A 16,263-nucleotide genomic window follows, 5' to 3' on the forward strand; every position below is an offset into this window, starting at 1 on the left:
ACAAAATATGATAAAACATGCTAAATGTCATTTATTTCTGATAAATTTGACATTACAGATTCTGACCTTGCACACCCATTTGGACATTTGTACCATTTTGATCATCATCATATTACAATGATTCAATGGGAACAACCTTGGCACATAATCAACATACAAAAATTCAACTTGATGCAATAAAAGCGCTACATATAAAATGACAAAGGGAAAGATCAAGCCAATGTTGGTTAAAATATATCTATCTATCCATCCATCCATCCATCCATCTTCTATCACTTATCCGAGGAATGAGCCCAGACTTCCCTCTTCCCGAGCTACTTCATCCAGCTCCTCCCGGTGCATCCTGAGGAGTTTGCATGCCAGTCGAGAGACAGTCTCTCCAACGTGTCCCGGTCTTCCCCGAGGCCTACTACCGGTCGGACGTGCACTGAACACCTCCCCAAGGAGGCGTCCAGGAGGCATCCTGACCAGATACTCGGGCCACCTCATCTGGTTCCTCTCAGTGTGGAGGATTGCAGCGGTTCTACTCCGAGCTTCTCCCGAATGACAGTGCTTCTCACCTTATCTATAAAGGGAGAGCCCAGCCACCCTACGGAGAAAACTAATTTCGGCTGCTTGTACCCGCCATCTTGTCCTTTCGGTCACTACCCAAAGCTCTTGACCAAAGACGAGGGTAAAAGATATATTTTACCTAATGAATGTGTACATGAAGTGGTCGTTGATGGACTTGGTATTCTTTTCTGCTCAGTGCCTGTTCCAAATCCTCCAAACGCCTCTTCCTACAAAAAAATAAGTATGTGAAAAGACAGGAAGTTAGCATCCATCTTTGTACATATTTGCCAGATGTGCAACACATGAGTCACTGTGGAGTTAAAAATCAAGACTGCTGGGATGATTCCAGGGCATTTTCTGCTTGACTTTGTCTTGTGTGATAATACAGTAAATGTGGTTAATCCACAGTATGCAGTCGGGGCTGATGGGTGAATAAGAAATGTGATATCATCCCACAGTGCTTCAGGAAATTGGTGACATTTTACACAGCAAAGAAAAATCAATTCATTCATGGCTGCTGATAGCCAAACCACAAATGATAAACGGAACTGCAAACATTTCAGAAAATTCCACCAAGTGACTAACTCTTATCCGTGGCCACAGGCTCCTTGAGCAAACAGTGGAATGCTGAGGTGCTTGGTCATACCGTACATCACTCTGGCACCATGGAACAACAGCAACCGTGGCTTAAATGTTAAAGCTATGACTGCTAAGTGACATTTAAGGTTCTTGTGTTACAGTACTTTTCACCACTTTTAAATGACTCTGAAAGGTTCAAGCTTGAAGCTTGATTTTAAGATTTGAAGCGAAGCCTGTTTGTTTTTTTTTGGTTTACAAAGCAAAGAACATGGAGTCTGAAGCCCGTTCATCCATTTTCTATGGCGCTTGTCCTCAACTAGGGTTGCTGGGGTATGCTGGAGCCTATATCCTAGCTGACTTTGGGCGACAGCCAATCGCAGGGCACATATAGACAAACAACCATTCACACTCACATATTATAGACGATATCATATACAGACAACCTGAACAGTCCAGCTGCGACTGATTATTTATACCTTAACCTTATTTATACCTTACCAATTCCAACACCGCACGCACATTTCACCGCACAGCCACGTAGCGCTGTCCGCAACACAACACTTCCTTATTATCAATCAGGGTCACGGCGAGCGAGGTGCATTCACGAACAGCGGTATCCCGAACATCACATGCAGGTCCATTTTTGCACGTTACTGCTGGTTTTGTTGTGATAATTATAACTATTTGTTGGGGATTTTATTTCACATATTGGTGAATTTATGACTTTGTTATATAATTTATGCTGTTGAAGTGTTTAAACTACTATTCTGTTCTACTTGTGTGTCAAAAAATTCCATAAAAATGAAAAAAAAAAGCATTGCTTTTGGCCAAAATAAAAGTACACAGTTTAAGCATCTGCATCTTTCAAAAGTACTGACTTGGCATTGGTGTTGGATAAAATTAATATCCATCCCTACTAAATAAGAGAAGCACCCCCCTCCCCCAATGCAGCGGAGGACTCGCTCAAGAACAATCTTTAGCATCCTCCGTGTGCCTCCCCTACCTCTTCAAAGTGAGCGTGCGTGTGCTTAAGAGTGGAGGTGAGGATGTCTTTTCATCATGTTTATTTATAGCAGTGTGCAGGGATGCAGTTGAGGTCTGGTTGGCCCACTTTGCAGAGCAGCAGCTGCCATCTTTCTGCCAACGACCACCAGTAACCTGCAACCTGACACTGACACGTTACGAGTGCTACACATGAAACACAGCAGGCGATAATGTGCGCATCCTTCACTCATCCCTGAGCATCTTCTCCTCTCCATGTTCCGTTGCTAAGCATTCCCTTCTGATCCCTTCTCCTCACAGGCAGCCTCTGCGAGCATGCGGCTGCACTGGGTGGGTGTTGTTGCAGCGCTTGAGGAGAAAGGGGGGCGGGGTGCCAACGGACGCCTCTGACTCGCTGGAATAGTGTGAGTAGCGCTCGATGACATCACAGCGAGAGCTGAGCTGAACAAGGGCGGACTGTACGCCGCAACATGTAAACACACGTGAGCGGATGTGCTTTCCAATCTGTCAGGCAGCAATTATCTGTACGTGACGTATGTGGACATTTTTACTACAAACACACACACACACACACACACACACACACACACACACACACACACACACACAAATAGCATCCTGGATGTAAACAAGCAAACCCATTGCGGGCGGCGGATGGGTAGGCGGGGGAGGGGAGCACAGGCAGGGCAGGCAAATGAGGAAATGGTGGGGGAGGGAGGGGGAGGAAGGAAGACATGGAAACAGCATCTTGACCCTACAAGAGAGAGTGACGTCGTCTCCTGGGAGGATGCGAGGGGTCAGGGGCCGCGGCGTGCCAAATCCAAACCTAAACAGCGGGCCTCCCACACACGACAAGCTGGCCCCCTGTTTCACCACCATGCTACCCAAAACACATACTCAGTCACTCTTCGCTCTGTGGCTTCCCGCCCACGGGCGTATGATGTGCTCAATAGCAGGGTCACGCTCAGGGAAGAGTAAACAAACACTAATGTGAGGTGTGCGCCATGTGCCGCTTTGATTTGGAGTAAGGGATAACGCGACAGGAATTATACTTTAGAGCAGTCAATGTACAGCTTGTATATAGTACAAGCCCCCCAGAAACAAAGTAATTGAGGTCTATCAGTCTGGAAAAGGTTATAAAGCCATTTCTAAAGCTTTGGGACTCCAAAAAACCACAGTGAGAGCTATTATCCACAAATGGCCAAAACATGGAACAGTGGTGAACCTTCCCAGGAGTGGCCGGCCAACCAAAATGACCCCAAGAGCACAGCAATGACTCATTCAAGAGGTCACAAAAGACCCCACAACAACATCCAAACAACTGCAGGCCTCACTTGCTTCAGTTAAGGAAAGAAAGACACTGGGCAAAAACGGCCTGCATGGCAGAGTTCCAAGACCAAAACCACTGCTGAACAAAAACATTAAGGCTCGAAAACTTGATCAAATGACAAATCTTGATGATCCCCAAGACCTTTGGGAAAATACTCTGTGGTCTGAAGAGATAAAAGTTGAACTTTTTGGAAGGTGTGTGTCCCATTACATCTGGCATTTCAGAAAAAGAACATCATAGCAACAGTAAAATATGGTGGTGGTAGTGTGATGGTCTTCAGGACGTGGAAGACTTGCTGTGATAAATGGAAGCATGAGTTCTGCTGAAGGAGAATGTCCGGCCATCTGTTGGTGACCTCAAGCTGAAAGCAACTTGGGTTCTGCAGCAGGACAATGATCCAAAACACACCAGCAAGTCCACCTCTGAATGGCTGAAGAATTTGGAGTGGCCTAGTCTAAGTCCTGACCTGAATCCTATTGAGATGCTGTGGCATGACTTTAAAAAGGAAAAGCCTCCAATGTGGCTGAATGACAACAATTCTGCAAAATTCCTCCCCAGCGCTGGAAGAGACTCATTGCAAGTTATCACAAACGCTTGATTGCAGTTGTTGCTGCTAAGGGGGGCATGTAGCGTTGGATTTTTTTCCTCCCTTAATAAAAAGTTTTTATTAAAAAGTGCATAAAGTGTTCAGTTGTGTTGTCGTTGACTAATATTTACATTTGTTTGATGATCTGAAACATTTAAGTGTGACAAACATGCAAACATGCAAAGCTTTTTCACGCCACTGTATTTCCATAATAACGGTTGTGTTGAGTCATTTTCAGTGAATAGTAAATCTGTACTCTATCCACGCTGCACACTGACTACTCTGAAGTATATATAGTATTGTCCCTTGAGAAGATATAATAAAAATGGTACAATCCTGTCAGATCCAGTAAGCGGATAAAAATGCATCAACCAAAAGTAGTCTTGAGTTGCTGCACAAGAGTGGTGAGCGGGACTGTCCCTGATAGCTCAGAGACAAATCTTAGTTTCATTTCGCCTGTGACCAAAACTGAAGGGACTTTTATCGTGACATGCAGATAAGGGAACGAGCTCCCCGCAGCGAACAATTTCACTGTTATTGATGTGATAGTTTGATGTGATTGTAGTCACTTCCACTAAAGCCTTACTCAACAATGCGGGACTTTCTGCTGTGATTTACTTTAATCATCAACATTTCCAACATCATCAAGCTCATGTCACAAAATGTTTCCGCTGCACTGTGGTTGTGGGTGGGAGGGGGTGGTTTCCATAACACGGATATATCCAGCTGTTCTATATTGTCATGCAAAGCAAAACTTAAAATAAAGAATTGCAGAAACAAGCATTTCTTTAGTGCTGCAACTAACGATTATTTTCTTAGTCTATCAACCTGAAGTTGATCATTTCAATTAATGGAGCAACTAGTTAATCTCTAGAACAGTGGTGTCCAAAGTGTGGCCCGCGGTTGTTGTTTTTTTTATTGGCCCGCAGCACATTCCATTATAACAATAAAAACTAAAAAATAAAACTAAAAAGAAAACCAAAAAACCCAGCAAAAAAGGAAAAATCTGCAAAGAACAAAGTCAAAATATTTACGGAAAAAAGTTTAAATCAGAGGAAAAAGTTGTAATTTTATGAGAAAAATGTAATATCATTTTAGTAGCATAAAGTTGAAATAATAGAGAAAAGAGACATTTTTTTAAAGCCGTAATATTATGAGAAACAAATCAACTAAATTAAGTTGGCAAAAAAGTTATAACGTTACTCAGAGTACACATATTATGTAAATAATATGTCATACTTACCAGAAGAAAAGTTACATTAGTTAAAAATTAAAAAAAATAACATCAGAAATGAAAAAAAATGGCTAAAACTAATAATGTGCTTTTTCTGAGATACAATGTTTTCTCAAAATATATATCACTTCTCAGCATATCAACAACAACAACATGTGACACAAACACAAATAGTCAGTGGTTTGGTCCAAAACATATCAGAAAAAAGGGTAAAAATGTCAAAGCTGAAGTGTGTGAGTATCTTGTTTTGCCTAAAACACAAACATAACAGGTCTTCTTTCATGAAAAAAATATTCATATTTGAGAGGCTGAAATCAGAGAATATATATATATATATTTTTTCTTTTTAAATCAAAAAACAATTAATCGCATACCAATGTAGTCATCACTTAAATGATGAACTGATTTGATTAATCATCAATTCATCGATTAACAGTTGCAGCTCTACATGCTTTATCACTCAACTAATTCATGTTTGATCAATAATACATGCTTGGCAGGACTATGATGTCATCCCTCCAAATAGGCCTGTCACGATAATCGATAAATCAATTAATTGAACGATTAAAAAAAACAGGTAGATAATTATGACGCCCTGGATAAATAGACGTGCATGTATGCGTGTGTTTCATCTGCTCGTCTCTGTGTGCCACACAGGCTGGATGACAAGATGGTTCACTCTGCTGTCTGCGTGCGTTGGTTCTATAGTGGAATGAAAGGAGGGAGTGGGCCCTCATCTCATTCAGGCTCTTTGTGGAGGCGGGGCTACTAGTGAGTGGATACAGAGGGTGTAGCAGTTAGCTTTGTGAGGCAGCATATGCCAACATGAATGATAGCGAATGCCATAGCCAACAGCAACAATGTGGGGATATTTTGGTTTTAAACATAATCAACACGGTGAGCGCATCAACACAGGTGAGCGACACAGACAGCTTTCTCAACTGGGGAAAAAAAAATACCGATGGAGGTGCCTTGGGCAGCGGAACCTTCATCCCGACGCTTACTGAGGCGTTTGGTCGGCAAATATAAACAAAACAGTCCATGTCGCTGGCCACATAGCAAAAACATACACACAGGCAGTGCTAGTGTCGACTGTACACTACACTTGAGTACCATCTAGTGGTTCAAATGTGAATAACACCTCTCGCGACAATTCATGAAAAAAATGGTCACAAAAAATGTTGCTGATACAATCGATTATAACGATAATTTGTAGCAAATTTATCCATCCATCCATCCATCCATCCATTTTCTATGTCGCTCATCCTGATTAGGGTCGCGGGGGTGTGCTGGAGCCTATCCCAGCTGACTTCAGGCGAGAGGTCGCCAGCCAATCGCAGGGCACGTATAGACAAACAATCATCACGCACGGGGAGAACATGCAAACTCCACACAGATACGCCCAAGCGAAGATTCGAACCAGGTCTTCCCGATCTCCCGACTGTGTGGCCAACATGCTAACCACTCGGCTGGCACAATTACTGACCAGAAAAATTGATTATGGTGACAGGCCTACCAGCAAACATACAGCAAATATCACCCTTAAAAAGGGTTTCTTGTCCATTAGATTTTTTGCAGTTCACATAAATGATGCAAGAAGTGATCTCACATACACACGATATATTGGCTAACACCAGATACCAGATAATAATAATAACAATAACAACAACACTGACGTTTATGCTTACAGTGGCTATTTGCATTGATTTAATTGTAACTCTAAGAGGACACAAAAGGTTGAGAAATGTGACAAATGTCTGCGCTGGCGTGGAAACCAGACACCACAATTATGCGGCAAATACTTCACATGAGGTTACCAAATTGTCTGTATGTGCCCATAAAAAAAAAAAAAGCTGTGAGTGAAAATATGTCGAGCATCAACTCCAAATCATCATCTTTGCCGAGTTACTCCCAGTTGTGCAGGGTTGGGAGTAACAGCCCCTTTCACACAGCCTGGAAAAGCCGTCTTTTTCCCTGTGTCGTGGTTGTAGAAAGTTGACAACAGTTTTTTCCCCCAGCTTCGGTGGCACAAAACGTGCACAATGACAAGACTATTCCACCTCGCTGGGTTCTCTGTGAAATAAACGGCAGATATACACCGTAGAGCAGCAATTCTGCGGTACCTACGTGTGAAAGGGGCCACATCCCCCCTACATCGCCATTTGGCGGCAACACTTTTGAAGGCAAAGCAAGACGCGCCACCGCTGACATTTGACAGAAAAGCGCTGCAGTGTTGTCATGCGAGCGAGCCACTCACGGTCCAGTATTGAGTCATGTATGAGTAACACAAGGAAGACAGGAGTGAGTCAGCCACAGAGAAACTGTCACATCATTAGGTACACCTTCGCGAAACTCATCTAACGAGAGCCACGGTTCCCCCACATGCTGTAAAAGCAGCCCAGTGCTGCAGTTTGTCACTGTAATAGTTCAAGTCAGGGTATAAATCTGGTCAACTGCACGAGCAAGACAATAAAAAGACACTGCAGATTAATTTTAATTTATTCCACGAGGAGAGATTAGATCTGAGATGGTTCACCCTTTTGCAGTAGAGCTTTAAAAATGGTCAAGCGCTGCTGTCAAAAGACATGGTTGACTTCTGGGTGCTTCTGTTTAAACGTCTGATGCTAAACTTTTCACATTATCATGTAATAACAACAACTAGGGCTGCTCCGATCAGGGCTTTATGCTGCTGATACCGATGACATAGATGAAGTGTAAGTGTTTAAACGTACTATTGGCTATATCACGGGTCACCAACGGTGTTTCTTCTGGGAGCTTCTTTTACAAAATGAAAATGGCCAAGAGCTACTCATTTATTTTCATAGCTAATTTCAAGCCAAACAAAGCCAATATGCTTGTTTTTCCAGAACATTAAAAGGACAGGTTGGATTTTTTGACATGGAGTTGTATGACATCCCCATCAGCAGTGCAGTACATCAACAGTGACTCCATGCCAATAAAACTCACAACTCAACTCAACTCACATTTTCTACCTCACAATGCGTTTCTTTCTAGTCTTCACACATTATTCACTGAAAACCTCAATGAAAAGCAGGCTTGCAGGCGCCTTGTGTGGTCCTGGGGGGCTCACGTTGGTGACCCCCAGGCTATATGACATGAGGGGAACCATCAAATTTAGACAAAAACGTATTTGCCTTTACTTTTTCAAAATCACTGGAAAAACTGAAGAGAATCAGGCGCCTTCTTTAAGGAGACTTTGGATGCCAGAGCAGCTTGATGGTGCTCCGGCAGGACCCCCCCCGGCAGCCCGACGAATCCTATCTGCCTCCGACTGCCACGCACGCATTCTACATTAGCTGCCGCCCGACCCATGATCACATCACGAGCCAAGTGCCCGCCCCCCAAATGCTGCATCAAACTAAAGCTTTTTAAGGCGTGTTTTGCAGGGTTGAAAACTTCTATCACTCTCACAACGACAGGAAGTCCCACACGGCAGCCATGCTTGTTTTGGCTTTGTGAAGGGAAAGCGGGCGGGAGATGGTCGCTATGGGCTGGATACTGGAACGGGGGCGGAGCTGATCGGTGGATGTGATCGGCGTTATAAAGCAAGAATCGGCATATGCCGATACCGTGCTTTTTCACGGAAATTGGCCGATCGATCAGCGCACCCCTAAAAATAATACAAACAATCATGAAGGGAATGTACTGTGTACTGTACAGTGGGGCGGGCACTGTCGGGGAGGGGGGCTTGAGAGGCATGGAGGCCTTTCATTATTAGTGCACACCTGCCAACATGTATGAATTTGTTGTACTCTGCATGCAATTTGACTCTTGAATACGCTTGCATGCTTCACTGCTCTCCATTTTATTGCACTTTGCTGGTTTCTGCTTCAAGTTCAGTCTGCACAGTGCAGATAAGATAAATAAGTAGATATCATCCATTTCTCAATAGTATTTCAAATCGGGGGGGGCATGACGGACACCGTGATGGACAAACACGAGGGTTAGAATTTGAAGGAGACATTTGAAGAACACTTTATTTTGACACATTCCAGGAATGTCTTCCTTTGACATTTCCAGCACACACCTCATCCCCGCGTGTGCCTCATCCCTTCCTGGAATGAAAATTGGTGATGAGCTCATACTCCTGTGCCCCCCAGATGACACATCTCCCTTTTTAGAGTGTTTACTTACACCAGAGTGGATTACACACACACACACACACACACACACACACACACGCGCGCGCGCACGCTTTGTGCACCCCTCCACCCTCATCCGAGCAAAAGGTGGGCTTTTGCTGTTTTTAAGTGTCCCAACCCTGGATGCAACTGTGACATTTGCTCGCCGGCACACAGAGCAAAACAGTTTGCAGGGGAAAAGACGACACCTCGGTAAGTGGACAAAGACAGGCGAGTGATGGACACGTGTGCATGACGTCTCGCTCAAGTGTCCTTCCTAGGAAGGAAACACATGGCTACTCCTGCATGCACGGGCACACACACACACACACACACACACACACACACACACACACACACACAGTAAAAAGAAAGAAGACACAATTGCAGCCTCTCTCTTCATCAGACTCCTCTTAAAGCGCCATGCCCGCCTGCTGTCGCTGAATAAAGCCATGGATGGGAGGGTCTGTGACTAATTCTCCTCCCAGCGTTGTCCTGTGGGGAGAAAGAAGGGGGTTTTGGGGGTTGGGGGGTCGTCCCGCGTCCTTTGATATCCCTGCCTGCGCTCTTACAGCCGCCCACACTTTGTGAGTGCTGGAATAAAAGCAGACACAAAGCTTCCTGCTCCAATCCACACGCTGTCCGTGGGATGGGTACGCGGGTGAAGGGGGAGGGGGTCGGGGTCCTCCATTTAAACAGGCCACAAGCACCTGCTGGACTCAAGCCCCTTGCACTCAAACACAACATGTCTCCCTCATCAGCCAGGGAGATGCAGAGAGACATTTGTGTACATCAACATTCCATTTCTTTCATTTGGAAGCCATTTTTCCCCACATAGGAAATAAACAGAAATAATCAGTTCCAGGGTCAAACTATCACCATTATAAAACACTTACTGTCAATTCAAGCAATATTTGAATATGCGAAGCGAAGTGGAAGTGTGAAATATTAAAAATAGGAATACTCAAGTCTGGGATTTGTAGCTCTGTGGTTGACACACAAGCGTAAAAAGAAGCTAACTCCTGTAAAACAACAACTTAATAACAACAGGCAGTGCGTGTCAAGCCGAAGTATTTCCGCTTTTGCCTCCCACCTCCCCCCTTTTGGTATATTCCACTCTTAAAAAGCAACGCAAGCACAGACTTTGTCTTTTGATGACCACTGAACTTGGGTTCTTGTGAGGTACAGTCAAGACTCTTGGTTCCCAAAGTGGGGTACGCGTACCGCCAGGAGTACACCAATTGTAATGGGGGGTAGGTGAATAAAAATGACAAACAATTAGCGCCTAACACTCACAATTACGAGTGTGTCTGAACGCCTCACGGAAAGGAGACCGTGCATGAAGCTGCTCTGTGTGCATCGTGTGAACGAATAAGCACGTTTGATGGTTATTTTGTGCGTTAAGAGTGCTTCATCTTGAAGATTGCATGGCTTCAGGGCAAATATCTGAAGGGGTACGCCACTGTCACGTTTGGGAAACGGAAATGTAAGGATTTTTGCATTTAATTCATGGAAAAAACAGCAGAATTCTAAAATATGAAAATGGAAAAAAAGAATAAAAATAAAATGGATTTTATGGCACCCTACTGGGGATGGGGCTGCTCCAGCATCGGAACCCCATTCCACCCGCGGAGATTTCACGTCGGTGCTTTTATGGTCAGCAAATGTAGCTGGAAGAATATCGGCAAATGTAGTTGCCGCCACACATGCGTTTGCTGATGTTATTTTGGCGCAGTTGCATATTAATGCATGCAAAGGGAGCAAGCAAAATGGACCTAAGTTGTTTTTTAAAACGAAGGCGGATTACCTGCACAGGAAGACTGAGGGTGGTGGGCGTGGCACACGTTTACACACACACACACACACACACACACACACACACACACATACACACAAAAAAAAAGAAAAAAAATCAATGGGACAGCTTGACACCACAGGAGGAGAGGAGAAAAAAAACGAATCAACTGAAACCTGGGAGGATGAAGAGAATGAATTCCCTCCACAAACACAAAAGCTAACAAATGCCTTCATTTGGACAGCGGCAGCCGACAAGCACCCCTTTGAGCCACGGCAATAGGCTTAGTAATCCATTCCAAAGTGGCAGCTGTCACAAGAAAAGTTGCTCTGCTTCTCAGACGGAGAGTTCTGTGTCAATGCCGGCGTTGGATTTGGGTCTTTCTGTCTGGAAGGAGGGAGGGGGGGTGGCCCCGGTGTCCGGCTGGCGCCCCAGTGAACCCGGCGGGCTGCGGTGAGCCTGAACAATCCTGCCCCGGTCTGGCCACAGAGGCGAGACACTGGTCCTGTGTGAAAGCACGCACCTTCAGTGCTGCTCACAAACAAAAACTACAGCTGTTATCTGAAATCGTCTTCCTAAGAATGACAAAGCTATTATTGATGGAAGGTAACCAATGAACGCACCCTCATCTTCAACAGGCTCGTGTGAGGATCCAGGCTGCCTCCCTGCATGGCTCACACGGCTCTGCTTTCATTACTGCTGCATCCCACCAGCGTACACGGGATTCATAGTGGAAATGTCTCATCTTTGCATGGATGCTGCCTTGGAGACTGTGGGAAGGTCGTAAATGTGCCACTTAAACCCCACGGGGTATGACTTCAACACACACCAGTTGAACGCAAACAAACCCACATGGCCGACAACCTCGATAGCATACTATTTGCTTTGCTTGAGACGAAAATAATTTGACTCTCAGCAGCCCTGACAACAAACTACAGCTATTTTGGGCAGCCTTGATCCTTTTGGCCAAATAAGAGATCATTACAATACACAACAAGCACTAAGAGGCACTCAAACGGTTGCTTTTCATGACATTGTGAAGGAAAAATAACCGTACATGAAAAAAAAGAAGCAAAACAACAGGCTTCGCTACACATCTTAAAACAGCACCCGGGGCTCTGCCAACTATGGGAGCTGTACGCTTGATCATTTTGTTGCTCTTCAGCGAATGCGAGTTTAATGTTAGCACCGTAGCTCACGTAGCTTCACATAGCTATGCTAGTGTTGCTAATTTTACTTAACGAGCCGCATCACCAAAAAAAACAAAAACGCTGCCATGTTAAACAAGAACCCACATTAGCATTGCTGGCTGACATGCCCTCCTCACCTTCCATGTGCCCCAACAAGCCTCGCCAGCCAGGGCTAGTTGGCTCCACCGCCCTGGCCGGCGAGGTGCGCTGGCGTGAGAAGCGGCATTCTTGAGCTGACTTTTGTTTTATCTATCTATCTATCTATCTATCTTTCGCTGCATTTTTTTGCATTGTTTTTATCTTGCAGCGCATGTAGCATTTTCCCGTTGCATGTGTTTTATGCTGTGATCGTTTCTGCGTTCGCAGCGTTTGGACGTTGCTTGCGTTTGCCCCCCGTACAGGGCAAAGATTTTTAAACGGTCTAAATTCCAGCATCAAGGACAAATGTTGGACAGCACACTTCCACGCACACTTCTGAGACTTAAAATTGTTGAAAAATGTTATGTTATGAAGCAAACTGTTAGTAGCAAGCGTCCCAGTGATGCAAGAGGAGAGTGGAGGCAGTGTGGGAGCTGGTAAACAAGTGTACTCCCACTGCAATGGACGCACGCTGCTGCTGCTACTGCTGGAAAAGGAAGATGGTAGTTCGCTAAGGCGAACACACCCCCACAATCACACGGCCCGTCAAGCTGGGGGCTCGTTGTTGTTGTAGCCGGCCCTACATGCGCACCGACCCCCTGAGCAGCATAAATGCCCTCTGGGGCGACGGGATGCGACTCCATATTAGACGGCGATATGAAGCATTACAAGCCCCACATCGTCTGGCTACGAAGAGAATGAACCCACCTCCCATTTTCCAACGCATCAGCACTAGCATGACGGCTAGCGTGGCGTAGTATGCTAACTCAGCTAGCCTAGCAACAAACACCAGTACAAATGACTCACTATTAAACATATCCGTTTTCTGCTAGGGAGTCCAACTCTCGTAAGTGATAAACTAAACAGACGCGAACACCGGGGACATTTTCTGAAAACTTTTTTACACCACTGAATGAAGTGAAAATAAAAGGAGGCGCTAGCATGTGTAGCATCCACGTAGCTAAGCTAGGTTAGCCTTCGCAGGAAGATAAGACACCTCAAGGAAAAGCACCAAATCACAACTAACGTGTTTTAGTGATGAACATTTTGCCCGCGTATCGTGTGTCAAAAAATAAATAAAATAAAACTAAACGGCGTAGAGGGACGCTAACTTAGCCATAAGAGTGTACTCTCGACCCCCTTTCGAGTTGACATGTCTTGTTTTCAAACACCTCGAAGGTCCTCAGCTTAAGCTGTCACAAAATATAATTACTCTAACACCTAAAATACGTTTAATTGTCTTTTTCTTGTTGCACAAATGATCCAAAAAGGCGCACAAGCCAGATAACTTTTACGTTTTGTTATTGTACAAGTATTGCTAATGTCAAGTTGCTAACTAGTGAATCACTTCTACTGGCGTGTGTATGTTAAATGTATGTTCGTTGCAATGCTAATATTAAAGTGTATGGTGTGTCGATTGATGGTGTTAATAAATGTTTGCATAAAAGTGATGCGTGTTTTGAGTGTCTCGATTAGCGTGCTAGCCAAAAGAGTGCAAGATGCAGCCTCCTCTCCCGTTACTACACAACCACCATGGTTATAAACTAACTTTGTTCCCAGTTCGGAACACAAATCGTGTTTCGGACTGTGCTGGTTCCGGATTGAAGTTTTTTTCTCATAAAAGTGCATCAAAGTTAACACTGTGACAAGTTTTGCACGCAGTTGAGAAGCAAGAGACAGACGGAGATAGTCCACGTTTGGACCGTTAGCTCCTCATCTGCACAGCAACCAAAGCATCTCCCGGTACCCCAAGGACCACAGCTCCCACCGGGCTACCCTCTCTCCTGCCCACCGGTGCTTACCTCCGCGCTGCTCGAATCACTCGATTCCCCCAAAACATCCCGAAATGTCTGCAGGTTGCTCCCGATGACCGAAGAGACCTGTAGTGCAGCATCAAACCCGGGTCCGAGTCCGGCGGCGTGCGGATGGGCTCCTGGGACGCTCCGCAGAGAGGCAGTGACCCTTATCCGGCCCGCTCTCCTCCCGGTGCCGGAGTTGCTGCTCCCTCCGGGCCGAGCGGGGAACCGCCACCGACAGCTGTGCGCCATTTTACACTCTGTGCCTGTGTGCCCTGCGATCACAGATACGTCGGTGGGCGGAACCCTGAGCCAGCACTCCACATAAACAAGCTCCGCCACTGCCTCCGTTCTCACTGGCCGACGCGTCGTTATGCAGGTTGCGGGGCGGGGCCGAGGCGACCCGGACAATGCATTTCCTCAGCGGGCCTATTGAAGCGCTCAGTGGCGGACGCCTAATCACATTCAGGGCCTTTGCCCGGGAAAGCAGCACTGCACTTGAATCACAAAAGAAGAAGAAGACCGTTACAGCGTATAATGGCCTTTGCTCACACAGGCTGCAACGTATAGAGACATTTTATTCAACTACAGCCACTTTTGTGAAAGATAGGGACTCACCCCTCCCTCTTCTCAACGATTAAACACAACTCTTATTAAATTCAACAGAAGCAGTATTTTTATGCTCGTCTTATAGACAGGAGCGCTCTACTGTTTCCAAGGAACTACTGAAAAATAAAATGCCAGTCAAAGATCCTCTATATAACAGCACTGTGCTGTTTTTGAGGACCGACTACATCTTCCATATGACATTAGCTCTCTGCCGCTTTTAAAGCACACCAGCACTGCTGCTTGTTAAAGATCCTCCACATGCCAGTGCTTGGGTGCTTTTAGGAAACTGCTTCTTGCAGTAGTTCCTTGTCATGTAGAAGCGTTTTTGCAGTAGTTCCTTAAAAACAGCAGAGTTCCCCTGACACCTACATTATCTTTGACCAATGTTATTGCAGGAGACGCCTATGAAAAGCAAAATGCTCCTGTCACGAGAGGATATTTAACATGCATTTTTGCCATAGATCCCTAAAAACAGCAAAGGGTCATGTAGAAGTTGGCTGTTGTTTTTAAGGACCTGCAAAAACACCGGCACACCTGTCAAACAGTGGTTCGTCTAGCATTTTTTTGCAGCAGATTCCTATAAACAGCGTTTTTGCATTTAAAAAGAACAGCAGAGCACTCCTGTCGTAGAGATTATCTTTGCCCTTTTAGCAGTAGGTCCCTAAAAAAAGCAAAATGCGCCCGTCATACAGCATGTTTAACACGTAGTTTTGATGGAGATTCCTAAAAACAGTAGCATACTCCTGTTATACAGAGATTTTTTGATTAGCATTTTTGCAGTAGAGTCATACAAACAGTAGTGTGTTCACCTTAGAGAATCTTTCAATATTTTTGCCATAGCTCCTTAAAATAGCAGAGCACTCATCATTAAGAGGATCTTTGACATGTAAAAACAGCAGTTCCTAAAAACAGCAGTGTGCTGCTGGTATATTTAGAGAAACTGTTTTTTTTGCGTTAGATCCCTTAAGTGTGGTCGTGTTAGCACTCCTGTCGTAGAGATTATCTTTGCCCTTTTAGCAGTAGGTCCCTAAAAAAAGCAAAATGCGCCCGTCATACAGCATGTTTAACACGTAGTTTTGATGGAGATTCCTAAAAACAGTAGCATACTCCTGTTATACAGAGATTTTTTGATTAGCATTTTTGCAGTAGAGTCATACAAACAGTAGTGTGTTCACCTTAGAGAATCTTTCAATATTTTTGCCATAGCTCCTTAAAATAGCAGAGCACTCATCATTAAGAGGATCTTTGACATGTAAAAACAGCAGTTCCTAAAAACAGCAGTGTGCTGCTGGTATATTTAGAGAAACTGT

At 44.8% G+C, this 16,263-nt stretch overlaps 1 protein-coding gene across 1 annotated transcript in view; it reads right to left on the reverse strand.

Moving 5' to 3' along the window:
* The window catches only part of kmt2a (lysine (K)-specific methyltransferase 2A), a 60,943-nt gene extending 46,263 nt beyond the window's left edge, over positions 1-14,680 (reverse strand). Inside the window, exons 1-2 of the mRNA XM_054793317.1 lie at positions 14,351-14,680; positions 692-779 (exon numbers count right to left, since the gene is read on the reverse strand). Of these exons, the coding sequence (XP_054649292.1) occupies positions 692-779; positions 14,351-14,596 (334 nt within the window). The 5' untranslated portion in view covers positions 14,597-14,680. The remainder of the gene's footprint in view (positions 1-691; positions 780-14,350) is intronic.
* Between the last annotated feature and the right edge of the window lie 1,583 nt (positions 14,681-16,263).

The sequence above is a fragment of the Dunckerocampus dactyliophorus genome, chromosome 12 (genome assembly GCF_027744805.1).
Source record: "Dunckerocampus dactyliophorus isolate RoL2022-P2 chromosome 12, RoL_Ddac_1.1, whole genome shotgun sequence".
NCBI lineage: Eukaryota > Metazoa > Chordata > Actinopteri > Syngnathiformes > Syngnathidae > Dunckerocampus > Dunckerocampus dactyliophorus.